Source organism: Crocodylus siamensis, chromosome 1, assembly GCF_052110815.1.
Source record: "Crocodylus siamensis isolate JL-2025a chromosome 1, ASM5211081v1, whole genome shotgun sequence".
NCBI lineage: Eukaryota > Metazoa > Chordata > Crocodylia > Crocodylidae > Crocodylus > Crocodylus siamensis.
The window spans coordinates 295,950,592-295,968,061 of NC_143395.1; the positions used below are offsets into that span (position 1 = coordinate 295,950,592).

At 41.0% G+C, this 17,470-nt stretch overlaps 1 protein-coding gene across 2 annotated transcripts in view; it reads left to right on the top strand.

The window, feature by feature from the left end:
* TMEM131 (transmembrane protein 131) overlaps window positions 1–17,470 on the top strand; it is a 161,797-nt gene that overhangs the window by 127,962 nt on the left and 16,365 nt on the right. For both annotated transcript variants that reach the window (XM_090065011.1, XM_090065002.1), the window contains exons 24-31: window positions 27–136; window positions 1,015–1,081; window positions 2,711–2,862; window positions 3,910–4,052; window positions 6,807–6,993; window positions 8,099–8,284; window positions 10,941–11,099; window positions 11,501–12,096. In XM_090065011.1, coding sequence (XP_089921137.1) covers window positions 27–136; window positions 1,015–1,081; window positions 2,711–2,862; window positions 3,910–4,052; window positions 6,807–6,993; window positions 8,099–8,284; window positions 10,941–11,099; window positions 11,501–12,096 — 1,600 coding nt within the window. The remainder of the gene's footprint in view (window positions 1–26; window positions 137–1,014; window positions 1,082–2,710; window positions 2,863–3,909; window positions 4,053–6,806; window positions 6,994–8,098; window positions 8,285–10,940; window positions 11,100–11,500; window positions 12,097–17,470) is intronic.

The window sequence follows — 17,470 nt, forward strand, 5'->3', positions numbered from 1 at the left end:
ACTTTTACTAAATTTTTTTTAATTAGGAGGAAGAAATTCATCTTGAAAATCCAGCAGATGTTCCCGTCTATGTTCAGTTCCTTCCTTTAGCTTTGTATTCTAATCCCTCAGCCTTTGTAGACAAGCTACTAGAGCGGTAAGTGTCGTTTGATGACTTTAAAGGCATCCACTTGATGACAAAATGCAGTTCATGAAAAAATTGATACAATATTTGACAAGATTTTTATATAGTAGAGTTTTTAGAGCTTTAGTATACTGGGAATAGACTCAGGATTAATAAACCGAAGAGATTTTAGTGCATTTTTAATTATATCCATAAAATTAGGCAAATCTTATTAGGTAATCTGATTTTCACATTTTCTCCTTAGGAAGTAGGCTGAGGGAGGAGGAGTCCAAGGGAAATGAGTGGCCATACTACATATACCTTCTCCATCAAAGCCTTAATAATTCTGTGCTCTTGCTTTTGTGTTGAAAGCCACAGAAGTGTGTGGTTGGAAGGGACTTTAGGGTTCCTTTGGTCCAAACTTCTCCACAAATGCAGGATGCTACTCTTAAATCATCCCTGTCCAAAGCCTAATATCCAGCCTTCTCTTGAAAATTTCCAGTAAATAAGATTCCACACCTTCCCTTGGCAGTTTATTCCACTGCCACACTGTTCTAACAGTAGAGAAGTTTTTCCTGAGGTATAACCTAAATCTACTTTGCTGCAATTTAAAGCTACTCCTTTCATCCTGCCCTCTGCAGCAAAGGAGAACAGTTGTTCTCCATTATCTTAGTGGCACCCATTCACATATACAAAGATAGCTATTATGTCTTCACCCCACCTAATCAACTTTTCACTAAGCTAATTATACTTAACTTATTCAAAATTCCTTACCCGGCTTGTCTTCCAACCCCTCTATCCTCGTTGTTGCTTAAAAGTTTTTATGTCATATTGTATGACATTAAATATTGTAAATATCTGTACACTGTATCTCTCTTTAATGCAGTTCAGAAAATATATCTTTGTTTTAGGTTTAACTTGAGTAAGCCGACAAACTTCAATTTGAGGACTCTAGAATTCCAGGTTTTCAGAAACTGTGTAAGTATTTCATAATCTTTTTTTACTCAACAAATTTTATATCACCACATAAATATTTTATTAAATATACCAAAAACTCTGATAAGTTTTGTAGCCATAGTACAAGTGACATGCAGTGATTACATTAGATGTGTCAAAGGAAATGCAGAGCACAAAGGAAGTGCTTCAGGTGCGTTATACCACTTGAATTATATTTACTTCTTTGTATATTCATAGAAGTTGAAATTTAACTCTGTATTGGCTCCTTTTATTCATACCCTTGTCAATGCAGTGTTGTTCCCTATGGTGCAATTTTGCTAGATCTGTATTGCACGAGAATGAGTTTTTTCATCATTTCATTTTTCATTATCTACTTGTCATCTGTTTCCATTTATTTCCTATATTCTGAATTTTAATTTGCTCCTTATTACTCTTACCTTTGTCCACATTTCCTCTCATTCATTTTGTGTGCTTCTCCCTCCTCTCTTCCCCCCCCCCCCACCCCAACCCCTAGCTACTTCATAGGTTAGCAAATCTATTCTGTTTCTATAGTAAGATCAAGCTTAAGAAAACATGTCTCTGGATGCTTTTTTCATTTTAGGATTGTGTTCTCCTTTTACTACCTCAAATTGTATTTTGACAATTTAATAATCATAGAACACTTTGAAACTTTACAGTCCTATATAAATGCTTAGTAGTAATTTCAGTGTTAGAGAAGTAAATCCTGAGCACTCTTATTCTGAGGGCTTTAGCTAGCCCAATGTATATCCTGTGTCGCTATTATTTTGGCTACAAATAGAAATTGCATTTCTCCTGGGAGACACTGTTTTCTCCTGTGACAAAGTACTGTCATCAGGATATCACAGAGTGTCTGAATGGTTGTTCCAGAATTGCAACATTGAAGCAGTGGCAGAAAAGTGGCAGTGTAGCCAGCTGCTCACTAAACCCATATGCATACATGCCAATCCCAGGACTTTTCTGTTCCAGGAGAAATGGCATATGTGTTCCTAGTCTTTGTTATCCTGGTGAGTAATCCAAGTATGCCACTTTACAGTTGGCAAGAAATATATAATTTTTTATTAGTCTTTTTTATGTGAAAAGATAGTTGGGTTTTTTTAATTGGGTAATATGAAGAATAACCTTCCAGTGTAGAAATAAGAGTTTTGCAGACAAAAATAAGTGTTGTATTTCAACTTCAGAAGAGAAGGCTGAGGGGGGACCTGGTGACTGTCTGTAAACTCACTAGGGGGGACCAGAAGGGTTTAGGGGAGACACTGTTTCCCTTAGCGCCCCCTGGCATGACGAGGAACAATGGACACAAGTTTTTAGAGAGTAGATTTAGATTAGACATCCGCAAGAACTGCTTCACAGTTAGGGTGGCTAGGAGCTGGAACCAACTTCCTAGGGAAGTGGTGCTGGCTCCTACCCTGGGGATCTTTAAGAAGAGGCTTGATGACTACCTCGCTGGAGTCATTTGAGTCCAGTCTTTTCTCCCGCCCAGGTGGGGAGTCGGACTTGAAGATCTACAAGGTCCCTTCCGACCCTACTGTAATACGGTTCCAGATTTGTTTAGAAACTGTCATAGCCATTCTTAAATTTGCATAGCTTTTCCTGTTTTTAGAAGTGGTTTGTATTTTTCATTGCCTTAAGGTTCATCCATTGCAGAGCACCACAGGATTTGCAGAGGGTCTGTCTCGACAGTCGATTTTAAATCTAATTTTAAAGCCTGGAGAGAGAAAATCTGTGAAAGTGAAATTTACTCCAGTTTTTAATAAGACAGTTTCATCATTAATTGTGATCAGGTATGCTGTCTAAGTCTCTGGGTTTGAATGTATTTGAGGTTCTTATTTACACACAGGTTGCTTGTTTCACTAATTCTGAATAAGAAGTTCTCATTGTTGCAATATTAATTTTAGGACCTCTGGGATAGGAAACAAATTCACTGTGATTTTCAGTGGTTAAATAGCAGTCAGTAGATACTGTCTGATGCTATTAATTTATTTATGATCAGTTTGTTTTATACATTTAGAGCAGGGACATCAAACACATGGCCAATGGGCCAGATCTGGAGCATGGAGCTGTGTCATTTGGCCTGCAAGGCCCAGTATTTCATGATGGGATAAGCAGCTGCAGCATTAATTACCACGGCTTGTCTTGCTGCCTATTTCTGACGCACAGGCACACCTGTGAGCAAGATTCCAAGTATGAAGTCACGTTAACTGTCTTACATGGTGCCTGTGGGTCAGATTTGGTGGCAAGACAGCTCTGGGAGCCTTGGCAGTTAACACTGTTACCACTTGCCTCATGGGTCAAATAACACAGCTCCACACTCCAGAGCCAGCCTACCAGCCAGCCATGTGCTTCGGATCCAGTCTGCAGGCTTATTTTACACCACCCATCTGGCCTGCATCACCAAATGAAATTGAAAAGTTTAAATTCTTTCTTCCCAAATGCATGCAAACTTTACATTTATACTAGGGTCTGGGAAAAATACATGTCAAATACAGATTTTTTTATTTACCCAAAAATGTCCTTGCACTGAGTAGTTGGGACCTTTAAATAAGTGTATTTGCATGAAATATAGTAGCACCTTCACTGTCTTAAGTATTATGATATTGTATTAAATAAGTTTGGAGCTTTATTCAGGCAAAGTCTGTGCATGCTTTGTTGTGGTTACTAAGACCCATGTCTTGCAAACTCTTATGTCTTGATGGTAGTCAATGGGACTTCTCCCAAATGTGTGTTGCAGGACTGGGACCTGACATTAGCTTGCTTTGGAGGCACTTGCAGAAACAGCAGAATACCCATTTTTTGTTAAGTGTTTTTTATCCTGTGTTCTATTTACATAGAAATAATCTGACTGTAATAGATGCCATCTTGATGCAAGGACAAGGAACAACTGAAAGTCTGAGGGTTGCAGGCAAACCTCCTGGTCCAGGAAGTTCTTTACGTTTTAAAATCACTGAAGCATCATTAAAAGATTGTTCAGAAAGTGAGTACTCCTAAAACTGTTAGGCTAAACAGAAAATCTACTGGTATTTTATGTACACAGTTAAGAATGTCATCTATGAAGATTTTTTCTTGTATTCATGCACAGATATCATGGACCCCTTTAAAAAAGGTTAAAATGTGAATAGATGGTTGATAGACCTGTAAACATATGCAAAAACATTTTATTGGTATAAAGTCTTTTACATTTTGGCATTTTGAAAGGATAAATTAGGAAATGTAAAACCATAGCTAAAGCTCTACTAATCTAGTTGTAAAACAGTTCATTTTGAAAGCTATGTCACCCCCCCCCCATTAAAAAGAGCAAGAGACTGAAGACAAATTAAAGTAGTAGAAAGCTCATTTTAATGCCACCAAACTCCTCACTGGGAGGACAGTTGAATGGAACTAACAGTTCTCCATCTGTCAGAAGGTCTTTACACAGACAGTTTGCATGGAAGTATGGAAAAGGATAGTTTCCACAGAGTTTGTCTTAAAAAAAAAAAAAAAAAATCAGTTCTCTGATAAATCTGATTTTGGGTTTTGAGTGGACCTGAGGGAAGTGTCTGCCTGTAAAAGGAGCACTCAGTGCCTGCCTGCCTGTGAAAGGAGCAATCAGTTCCTGAGCCCCTAGAGCAGGGGTGGGCAGGATGTGGCCATTCTATTCAACCTATGGGGCCCCTCCCAAAAACAATTATTACTGGCCTGCAGCTGCCCCTCTGAAAGCTGGCAGGAGGTGGGCCTGCAGAAGTCATTCACCATTGGACCAGGTGGGCTCTGTGCTTCCACCTCTGCGGGGCTGCTGACACTCTATCTGGGAGCCCCACGTGGAAGCATTGAATGTGATGGCACACAACTGAGCAGCAGGTGAATAAGGAAGGGCGCTTCTGCCTGCAGGGGTGGAGGGGTTGTGGGTGGGCGTGGGCCGCCTGCCACAGCACACAGCCCTGCCACCAGCAGCATTCAGCAGGCCCGAAGAGCACTCCTGGCCCACGGCAGGCAGAACCCCCAGCATTGTGTTCTGGGAGCTGCATGTGGCAGCACATAACCTGCCTAATCTGGCCTGCTGGCACTTGCCTTCAAGCCAAGTCGAGCTGGCGCCATGCAAGCACTAGGGGCACCTGGCACTGCAGGAGGGAACTGCACTCCATCAGACTGGGCTGATTCTGTGCCTCCACATGGGCCTTCCAGCATTCCAGCCACATGTGGAGGAATGCAGCCCACCTGGCCTGGTAGCGCACCACTCCCTTGGCCACAGTCCACACACTATCAGGCTGAAGGTATGGATGGCCGTCCAACCTGATGGTGCATGTCTCCGACCTATAGTTTTGGGAGCCCCACGTGCTGGCATGGATCAAGCCCGATATGGCTCAAAGATACACACCAGCGGGCTGGGCTGAGCAGGCTCTGTGTCGCCATGTGCAGCTCCAGGGATTCAGTTGGAGCCACATGCTGCCCAGGGACTTGGCCTGCTGTGGGTCAGGAGGACTGTGCACGAGGGGGAGGGCATGTGGCCTCCCAAAAAACCCTTCTGCATACACATACCCCACACCCACAATGTAGAAGAGTGAGACTTTATTTTCAGTTATTATGCAATGAACTCTATATACACTACACAAACACAAGTTAAACAGGGCAAAAATATTATTTGAAATAAAATTAAAATATGTTATGGTAGGTGTTTGATTTTAGTGTATGATTTGTTTTTTTTCTGGTTCCAAAATGGCATCTCCCTTCCCCCTGCCCCAAAAGGAGTACTTTGGAGGGAGGGGGTAGAATTCCAGTGGCAAAAGTCAGAGGTTAGGGGTGAGACTTCCAGTCTCAAGATGGTAATTGGGGGACAATCAACAGCTCATCAAAAGTCATTAAGCTGAAATAATTGCTTACTGCTTTCTAGAGTAATGGGGGCTCAGGAACCGATAAGGACAGATTGGCCTTAGTTTAAGATCTTTTTTATTTCTTAATAATTATTGAGGCATATTTCCAAGGTATCCTTTGTATTTTCTAAAATCAGACAAGCCTTGTGATAGCTAAAACTCACTTGAAGCCTACTGTATGTCTCAGGTGTAAATATGCACCTTAAAGCCTTAGTTTGTGTTTTTGTTTTTTTATAAAATATGAGGCTAATATTGCTCATAGTCTGCAATTGAATTGGTTTTAATCATAGAATATGAGGGTTAGGAGGGACATCAGGAAGTCATCTAATCCAACTCCCTGCTCAAAGAACAGGACCATCTCCAACTATATATTATCCCAGCCAAGGCTTTGTCTAGCCAGGTAGATGATGATGCAGCAGTAACTTCAAAAGAATTAGCAAAATCCTTAAGCTTGGATCTTAGAACAGAAAGGATTTTGTTTTATTTCATGCTCTTATCTAATGCTACTAGTAGAGTAATGGTGTACTCTGTGTAGCCAGTATGCGTAAAAAAAGTTTATACTGTTGCACGCATTGGAGGGCTTTTGCAAAACTATATTAGTCTCATTAGTCAAAGTACTTTGGCTTTACCTTGCTGTGGAATTAGACAAAAAAGCATTTTACCATAACAATTATCCAACACTGTTGTAGAGTCAGTGTTAACTTTGTCCAAAGGTGGCATGTCTGAGCAGAGATCTCCCTGACATTTTTGTTGCATGTTGTCACTGTTAGGCGTCAGGTGAGGAAGGTACTAATAGAACTATACTACTGTCTCTTTAGACTATGACTTTACTGCAGTTTGACTTAATGCAATCCTAATAGCTTTATTCTGTATGCTTTTAGAGATGAAATTAAAAGAACCAAATTTCACACTGAGAAGAACGTTCAGAGTGGAGAACACAGGGCAGCTGCAAGTTAATGTGAAGTCTATGGAAATTAGTGGTTATACTTGTGAAGGCTATGGATTTAAAGTTGTTAACTGTCAAGAGTTTGCACTAAGTGCCAATGCCTCTAAAGACATTGTCATATTGTAAGTATGTTGTTGTTAGAAAGATGTGGGCTTTTTTCTTGTATAGCACATCTGGTGGGAGTCGTATATTAAGGACTCTGTATTGTAAAAGTTTATTGAGGGGAAAACTAGTGTTGGCTAAATGCTCTTGGCTTCTTTTCACTTCAGGTTTGTTTTTTAAATTTCTTCTGTACAAACGAACTTAAGATACTTTCTTTTTTTATCTAAAAATGGAACAAACTGTTTAAAAGAGATTGTAACATTTTTCATAACTGAAATATGGTATTTTTGTTGGGTAGCGATAAAATAATTTGGAAATGTCTTATGATACAGTTATATGTACCTTATCTTCATTCCAGATATGGATGGATTATAGACCTAGTAATAGACATAATTATTCATATCCTTTTGGCACATTACTATGTATAGTGAAAGGCATCCTTTGCATATGAGTTTTATAATGCGCTTCAATTTAAATTTGGATGTTTTGTCTATAATGCTTGTTTGAATATATACAAGAACCTTCTGCCCCAGATGTGATCCTTGGGCCTTGCATGATTTAAGACTAGTCATCAAGCATTCATACTTTTTAAAACTAGAAGGGGCTAATCTAATCATCTTGTCTGGCCATGGTATTTCACTTGGTTATTTGTGCATCAGCCTTTAAGTTGTGATGGGACTACAGGACAGAGAAAAAAATTCTGGTCTTGACTGGGTGATAAAGAATATTCTACTTTGCTTGCTAATGCATCTTGTTGTTTAATTACAGTTGGACTTAAATTTTGCATTTTCTTTCTAATTTGCTTTCTTAAAATATGATTGAACTTAAATTTCATTTCATTATGTCTTTATGTGCTATATCAAATGTGGTTTGTGTAGGTACTTGTAGGTTGATTCTTTGTCTTGAGTTATTGAAAGATACCCGTAAGTACTGTTTGCCTAGTGTGTACAGAGAGCCAAGAATGATAATTAGTGAGGACTTTCAACAAGTGTCAGTCATTGCAGAAGCTATTGCCTTTTCAGAACAAATGAGGCACAAATAGTGCAAATTATGTAGAGCTGTTTTAGTGTCATGTATTAATCTTAGACTTTGGACAGTCATCACAATCATAATTTGCCTTCTCAGGTTTACACCAGATTTCACTGCCTCCAGAGTCATTCGTGAATTGAAGTTCATTACAGCAGGAGGCTCTGAATTTATATTTGTATTGAATGCATCCCTTCCATATCATATGTTAGCAACCTGTGCAGAAGCCCTGCCTAGGCCCAATTGGGAGCTGGCATTGTACATAATCATCTCAGGAATAATGAGGTACTGTATATGGGTTGCTTGTACCTACATACTGGAGTTATTTCATCTTGAATACAAGTTATGGGGGAAGACATTTTATATGCTAATTACCACATACATGGTATGCTTTTGTAAAATCAGTTGTGGTAAATTTTAAAACATTTATGAACAAGCTGATTTAAACTGCTGTGGAATACATGTGAATACCATAGTGGTGAGAATTCTTATTTCCTGTCAAAACTAGTATGGAATATAGTATATGCTTGCCCTGAACCATTTTTCTAAGATCATGTATGTACACCTACCAACCATGACAGTGTCCGACAGCCTATAGATGTAAGTAAACCAAAACTGAATTAACTTTAATGTGGAAAGGCAGCATTAAGCATGACCTCCACACTGTCATACTTCAGGGAGATATGAGGCAATAATTTAGATGAGCTTAGCAAATGCCTTTGGATCATTTAACTCTGGTGAGACTTGTACGTGTGACAGACAACTGGTGATACTAATAATGGAATTTCTAAGAACTTCAAGGGCATTGTTCAGTTGGATGTAAAACACTTAAAATACTGTGCAGCATTGGTGAGAGAGGTTACAAGTAGCCTATGAATAAGTTCTCTCTAATAAGAATCAAATGCACACACTCTCAGTAAATATAGAAGAGTTTACCTTAACTAGGCTTCATTGGCTTTTGAATTGGAAGCTCATTTCACTGTCCCACATCATAAATTATGGCACTTCAGTTTCTTTTGAGAAATCTGAAAACATTAGAAACACTGTCATACCCAGTCAGCTGTTAAATATGAAACATTCTCCTCCTTCCTCTCTGCCCTTTTACCCAGGAAAACCCTTGTGTTGGTAATTCAGTAATCAGCTTTTTTGCTTTTGAATTAATATCGAACTAGGGCCAGAAGTACTGAGCCGTAGTACGTACTTGGGCTACATAAGTGTGTTAGCTTACAATGTGATTCTAGAGAGTTGTTCTCAGCCTTTGTTAGGAGTTCATTTATTCATGTTTCATTGAAACACTGACTCCTAAATTCAGTTTTAAGGCATTAACTTCACTACAGAAATATTCTCTGGTTACCCTGATCTCTCCCACAAAACAGCAATGAAATAGAGAAGATGAGATGTTATGAATTTTTTTAGGCTTTCAAACATCATTCTGGTTTTGAGCAGCACATTGTTTTCTTCAAATTTTCCATCCCTAGATAGTTGCAATCTGAACTTCAGTTTAACAAGGTTTGAGTGATTAAATAATACTTTTTTGTTCTAGTGCTTTGTTCCACCCATCATCTTAAATGGTTGGGGAGGGTGGGAATCTTGTACATATTTCATCTGTAATGCTTGCTTAGTCTGAGTTACAAAACACATTTATTCTTTCATCCACATAGAAACACAAAATACGTTAGTCACCAGTGAGGGAGGAAAACATACTAATATGACTAGCATCACAGAAGGATCAGTGGGACTGCTCATGACCTTGTGTTCAATGAACTAGAGGATATTTTAGCATAACTTTTAACTCTTTCTTGTCTAACTGCCATGTTCAAATTCATCTGAAGTGCTGCAAGAATGAAATAAGACCATGTGTACCTTTCAGATGAGATCTAAACCTTCAGTTCTGACTACTTATAGCTATTAAACATCCTATAAGATTTTGCATAAGTGGCAATGTTAGACCTACTCTCTGTCAGATTGCATTTTGAGTGATTAAATAACATGTGCTGGTTCTTTGTTCTAGTGCTCTGTTCTACTCCCTAAAATTTTCCAGCTGACATGGTGTTCTTCATTAATGTTTGTCCTAACCTACTATCATTTTCTATTGTGGCCTTGCTTAGTAGGCTCAGAGATTGATGTCCCATTTGATAAGCAGCATATAAACACAGTGAGAGATTTTCCCTGCTATCCTGTATCCCAGTTCAGCAATTCAGTTGGGAAATTCCTGAGAGAGACTGTTCTTCTCTCTCGGGAAGTCCTGTACAGTAACAGGTCGTTCTTTGCTAAGGGTCTCTGCCTTTGGAGTGCAGCTGCAGTGGGAGTCTGCCAGGGCCCTGGTCCACTGATCAGCTAAATACAGTAAAAGCTGCATTATGCGGCACCTTAAAAGCCGGCGTGCCAGTCAATATGGCAGAAGTGAAATCAGAAGTGCCCACCATGGCACATCAGGTTTCACCAAGCCCCCAAGGCCCAGGGCAAAGCAGCCTGTGTGGGGCCTCCCCCCCGTGCCCCGTTACACTGATGCCAGGGAAGGGTGGCGGCACACTGGACAGGGTGGGCGGGGCAGCGGCCTGAACAGGCAAAGCTGCCTGTTTGGGCCTATTAGATAACCGCATTCCCCATGGGTGATGGATAACAGAGCTTTTGGTGTATATGGTTTCTGATCACGTATACAGATATGTGTGTAATTTTTGTCCTTAGCTGTCTTGTTAAACATTTACCTAACTGCTTTTCTTTAGCTTTTCTCATTCTGGGCAGCAACTTAGGTCTTTGCTCTTTGATTGCAGTTCCCATTGTAATAGGTGTGTGGTTCTGGGTTTTGCTGCTTATCTTTCCATCAGCATCATATTGAGATGCTTTTCCCCTTTTTAGCTTCTGTTTTGTTAACAGAAAATGAATCTTTCTTCCCAGATCCAGTGGGTCATGCTTGTTTGATTTCCTCTTTTCTCTGCAGTGTACTCTTTCTCTTGGTAATTGGAACTGCTTATTTAGAAGCTCAAGGAATTTGGGAGCCATTCAGGAGGCGCCTGTCCTTTGAGGCATCAAACCCTCCCTTCGATATGGGAAGGCCATTTGATCTCAGGAGAATAGTTGGAATTTCATCTGATGGAAAGTAAGTGCACACTTTGATATGAATAAGGCCTCTTGAAGTATTTGATTTCTCCCTGAGACGCACTAACTTCCAGCATTACAACAGTGGGAAAAGTCACATGTTTTGGTAAAACTAAACAGCACCTTATAATGCTCCTGATTTGGGCCCGGATATCCCTGCTGAAGCCTTCTCAATTAAAAAGGAAATTTCCCCAATCACAATTATGTTTTGTGCTTTATTGCTTTGACTTGTCTACATATGTAATGAGCCTCTGAATAGCAGATATTAAATATCACTCACTTGTCATAAGCTTTAGGTGTTAAATTGATAATATGCCAAAGACAGTGTAATCAGGGGTTTCTGCTTGGTGCAGTGATTTGTTTGGAAAGGACTGAAGACTTAAATGCTTGTTCTTCTTCCAGCTTGAATGCATTTGGATCAGATTCTAACCATGGATCCTCCAGAGGACTCTATGGAGCAGGCAGCTCCTCATCACGATCCAGTGCAGGAAGTCACAAGCAATGCAATACAACAATGCACCTTCACAGCAATAGAAATTCAGCTGATGTTGAAAACATCAAATCTAAAAACAGTTCAAATGTTGCTAACAGGACTTGCACACAGGCAGCTTCCACACAGTCCAGTAACAAAACAGGGTCCCTTGTCTTGGATTCAAATGCTACAGCTCAAAATCACACAGTGGGCAGAAGATCCAAGGGGGCAAAACAGAACCAGCAAACAAACCAGCAAAATGCCCAAGCTCTGTTAGAGCAGCCCTCACCACAGCCACCACCAGCAGTGCCTCAGCAACAAGAGCAACAGACTGAAAGTTCTTCGCCACAACCACCACTTCTTAACCCTTCACATTCAGAATGTGCCAGCAACACAAGGCACAGCTCAGAAGATTCAGATATCACTACTCTTATAGAAACCATGGACAACGACTTTGACCACCCAGAATCCCCTTCCCCAGATGTGTTTACAGAGCAGCCCCCATCTCCAGTAGCAAAAAACAAAGGTAATAAAGTTCTGCTTTCAATAATAAGGAGGTCTGTACAGTATGTAAACCAGGGAATGAGATTTAAAAGCAAGTGCAAAGGTAATAGTTTCATAGTATGAACACTGCTATGTTCTCAGCTGTCGCAGGTCCTCATGGGTGACCCTGAGTACAATTAAAATACTTGCTTTCTCCATCTTTATGGTACTGGCATTCTCTGCTCAGCATTAGATGTATTTTCTTTTGAAAGTTTTAGTAAAATAAGCTTTTACTAAATATAGTTTCATAGTTTCTAGGGTCGGAAGGGACCTGAGCAGATCATCTAGTCCGACCCCCTGCCATGGCAGGAAAGAATACTGGGGTCAAATGACCCCAGCAAGATGTTCATCTAACCTCCTCTTAAACACCCCCGGGGTAGGGGCCAGCACCACTTCTCTTGGAAGCTGGTTTCAGACCCTAGCCGCCCTGACTGTGAAGTAGCGCCTCCTGATATCTAACCTAAACCTACCCTCTGCCAGCTTGTGACCATTATTCCTGGTCACTCCTGGCGGTGCTCGGGGAAACAGTGACTTCCCCAATGCCTGCTGATCCCCCCTGACTAGTTTATAACAGGCCACAAGATCCCCCCCCTCAGCCTTCTCTTTTGGAGGCTGAACAGATTCAGGTCCCACAGCCTGTCCTCATAGGGCCTGCCCTGTTGTCCCCTGATCATACGAGTGGCCCTCCTCTGGACCCTCTCCTTGCTGTCGACATCCCTCTTGAAGTGCGGTGCCCAGAATTGGACGCAATACTCCAGCTGCGGCCTGACCAGTGCCGCATAGATGGGGAGGATCACCTCCTTGGACCTGCTCGAGATGCATCTGTGGATGCATGCCAAGGTGCGGTTGGCCTTCCTTACTGCCTCTCCACACTGCTTGCCCATGTTCATCTTGGAGTCAGTGATGACCCCCAGATCCCTTTCTGCTTCCGTGCTGATAAGAGGGGAGTTCCCCAACCTGTAGGTATGGTGCCGGTTGTTCCTCCCGAGGTCCATCACCTTGCACTTGTCTGTGTTGAAACCCATCCTATTCTCATCTGCCCACCCTTGTAACCTGTCTAGGTCTGATTGTAGCCTGTTGCATCCTTCCAATGTACCCACGTCCCCCCACATCTTAGTGTCATCAGCAAATTTGAACAGGGTGCTTTTTACCCCCTCATCCAAATCGCTGATGAAGATGTTGAACAGTGCGGGCCTGAGGACCGAGCCCTGCGGAACCCCGCTGCCCACATCCTTCCAGGTTGAGAAGGACCCATCCACTACCACCCTCTGGGTGCGGCCCTCCAGCCAGTTGGCGACCCATTTGACTGTGTTGGTGTCTAAACCACAGCCCCCCAGTTTCTTAATGAGAACGGGGTGAGAGACAGTGTCAAAAGCCTTCTGGAAGTCCAGGAAGATTATATCCACTGCTACCTCTGCATCTAATGATCTGGTGATCTGATCATAAAAGGGCACCAGGTTGGTCTGACAGGACCTGCCCCTGATGAACCCATGTTGGTTGCCCCTAAGCATGCAGTCTCCTGCTGGCCCCTCCTGGATGTGTGCCAGCATAATTTTCTCGAACAGCTTGCCTAGGATCGAGGTAAGACTAACCGGCCTATAGTTTCTTGGGTCCTCCTTCCTGCCTTTTTTGAAGATGGGGACCACGTTGGCCCTCTTCCAGTCCTCCAGTACCTCACCAGAGCACCACGAGTGCTCGTAAAGTTGTGCCAGGGTACTTGCAATGACCTCGGCCAGTTCCTTTAGAACTCTAGAGTGGAGATCATCCGGGCCGGCTGACTTGAATACGTCCAACCCCTCCAGAAGCTCCCTAACTAAATCCTCGCTAACCCGTGGCCCAGGTGTGCCTCCGCCGGGGCCCAGCAGGGAGGTGGCTGTTCTGGTCCCTACTTAAGAAGACGGAGGCAAAGAAGTCGTTAAACATGTTAGCTTTGCCGTCTGGTGTGACAACCAAGTTACCCATGTCGTCCTGCAAGGGCCCCACATTACCCGGGACCTTCTTTTTACCCCCTACGTATTTAAAAAAAGACTTCTTATTGTCCTTAATCTGGGAAGCTAGTCCCAGTTCCATCTCTGCCTTGGCCTTCCTAACTGCCCCCCTACATCCCCGAGCAACTACAGAATAGCCCTCCCTGGTGATGACCCCTTCTTTCCACTGGGTATAAGCCTCCTTTTTAGCAAGGAGACATTCCCAGATTCTTTTGGTGAGCCATGGGGGCTTGTGTTCTCTCCTGCTCCCTTTGATCCTCATTGGGATTACCTTCCTTTGGGCTTGGAGGATCATCTCCTTAAGGAGCGACCACTATCCTTGGACACCTGGCTCCCCTCCCCGCCTTAATGATTATTAAGGAATCTAACTCTTAACTTTATTGTTCTGGTTGTGTCCATTAATCTTACAGTCAACAATTTTTGATGAAGAGGGGAGGAAAGTTGGTACCGAGGCTTGGCAGAATTTGTTGTGTTAATAAGATTGATATTTATTTTTAAGCATTTGTTTCTATTTTTATTGATTTTATATTTTCAGGATTGGATGAAATTAGAGGTGTGGGGGGGCAGACAGTTTATTGATGACAAACAACTAGTGTAGGACTGCCACTATCAGTCCTGACTCCGCTGGCCCGTAGCTCCCTCATCAACTTTGTCACTTCCTCTTCCTTTGGTCCCAGTCTCTTGGGGTTTCTGGGAGTTGTAGTCCAAACTACAGCTAACACAGTTCTGTAGGACTGCTGCCCCCTGTAATTGCACACTCCATCAGCCATCATTTTTCTTGCATTCACTTTTGATTATTAACAATGGAAAATATTTTTTGTTGGTCTGTGTGGGGTGAAAATCGACATTTATTGATGTTTACTGATAAAAATCGAATCATGCCAGCATATTTATAACACAAATTGGAAGAGAGCACTGTAAATCTAATTCAGTATTGTCAGTGTAATATTTTCATGGAATTCTTCTTGACTAGGACTTTTAGTTGTGGCAGAAAAGCCTTGAAGTTACATACTTGGAAAGTTATTAAATAGTATCTGTTTGATTTATATTGTGTTAATCTTTGCATGAAGCTGGAGTCCTGTTAGAGGAGTTCATGCATATAACTTTTTGTTTCTTTAGTGCTCACAACAATTTATTGAAGTATAGATATCAGATGTGTTTAGATTTCTAGCTAAAATATGAAGATGAATATAAAAGTGGAGCTGTGAGCACTGTTAAAATTTTTGATGATGCTTGGCTGTCCAAAGCCATTTGCAAAGTAGCCAGCTGGATCTAACATATACAACTCATAGGGTTCTCTCTAATTACAAATTTGAATTTGTTTTTAGTGTTTTTGTCTTTAAAAAACCCCCAGAAAAATATGAAAAATCATTGTGTGTCCATGGACTATGGCTGCAGACAACTCGCATATAATAGCCAAAAACTCGTAGATATAAATGAGGGAAGAGAACAGTGGGTATATTTATAAATGATGAAGTATCTGCATAATTACAAGAGAGGAGCATTTTTTAATTAAATTGTAATTATTAAAAAGCTACAGCATAGTAATAACTGTTCCAGACTGGATTTTAAGTAGTTTTAATAGATGCAAAACTACGACTGGTCTTTTAAATGCAATGCTTCTAGAATATGAAAGGTATCAGGGTCCAGTAACCACTAGACAGGATGCATGTTGCTTCTTTTTTGGTGAACATGAAAACAAAGGTGCCTTGTAGTTGAAGGAATTGTACCCAAACTGTTTAGGTAGTGCTTTATTAAATGTTAAATGCGTACTTGCATAAATGACATAATTGCAGATGAGTTTCCTAGTGTATATAATGCTTGCCAATACTATGTGTATTAGAGACTTATCTTTAACATTTTTTAAATCCAAAAATAGCTGTTTTCAGGTATTGTCACCACTTGTGGTGATACATTACCACCTATTTTTTTCAAGGAGTACAAGCCTATATAATCACCTGGATAGTTGGCTTCCTATCAGTGTCAGGAGCAGTCTGAGGTCCCTCATGTTATGTTTATTGTGCAGTTAACCAGTTAATTGCACCCAGGGAGGTCCATAAAATCTAAGGCACTTCTGGATCTGGATGGATAAAAAATACTTCATAAATGTCAAGTGTTTATTCAAAAAGTAATTGATTATATTCTTTTTCAATGTGCAAGTGTGTGTCAGAATGGGCCTGTAGCCTATAATGTGGAAAAAAGGAAATTTTGAGTCAGGTTTGTCCCCTGCCCAAGTTTTTTAAATCATCCACTTGAAAAAAGCCTGTGTCCATGACATAATGTAATCGCAGAGATTTATTCTGATACCTTCTAAAGTAACAGTCAACCTGAAATGTACTAGAATAATTTTAGGGGTAGTTTCAGATGCAATACGTAGTCCATAATAGGGAACTAACTTTTGCAGTTTGACATTTTACATTTTCATAAAGAAGCTGTATATTATTAATAGCTTAGTCCAGATTTTTAAAAGCATAACTGGGCTTAAGCCCTTTCAAAAATCCCAGTAAGCATTTTTCTTTATTATTATGTGCCTATATACCTTTGGAAAATCTGATTCTAATTTATGCATTTGGCCATACTTTACAAGCAAATCAAAAGGAAAAAAGAAAACCTGGTTTTTCCCCCATTTTTCAACAAATCTTATTTATAGAAAATAACAATAGAGGGGAAAATTCCATTAGGAAGCCTCATGCTTGCTGGTGTCTTGCTTAGTCCTCGCCACCTGCTCAAATGAGCCTTGTTTGACACAGTCTTGAAGTTTTTTCAGTCTCTCTTGATTGCGGTGATTATGAATAACCAGATTTAGAAGGGGAGAAAGTCACAAGTCATTAAATTATGCCCAATACAGAAAACCACTGAAATTAAGCAAGGCTGTAATGGTGTTTCCAGATTCTTTGGGAGTCCCGTAGGCCAGCTGGTTTGGCCCCATGCAGCCACACATGGAGTAGAGCCAGCATACAGGGTTATTTGCTGGTAGTATATGGCACACAAGGTTACCTCTGTGGACTAATCCCATGTTGGTCAGGCCCCTGCTCTGACCCCCCATATGGGAATCAGCCTTTGAACCAGCCCTGCACAACTTACCAAGCCCACAGGGCCAAATGAATTAACCCACCACTGGTGTGTAGCTTTTTGTACAATCTTTACTCCAAAAAATGTTGTCTAGAATCGAATCTGGTAGAGTTGTGCACCAGGTGCAACTTGTAGCCATTCACAGCACAGCTGTATTTCAATTTCACTTGCATATAGAATATTTCTTAGGAAAAAAAAGCAGTATGGCTATGTTGTCTTGTTTTTTTTACTATACTTTGTTATAGACAAAGAGAATTTTGTTAAGCAGTGTTCTTAAAGGTGGCCAGCTATGCTGTA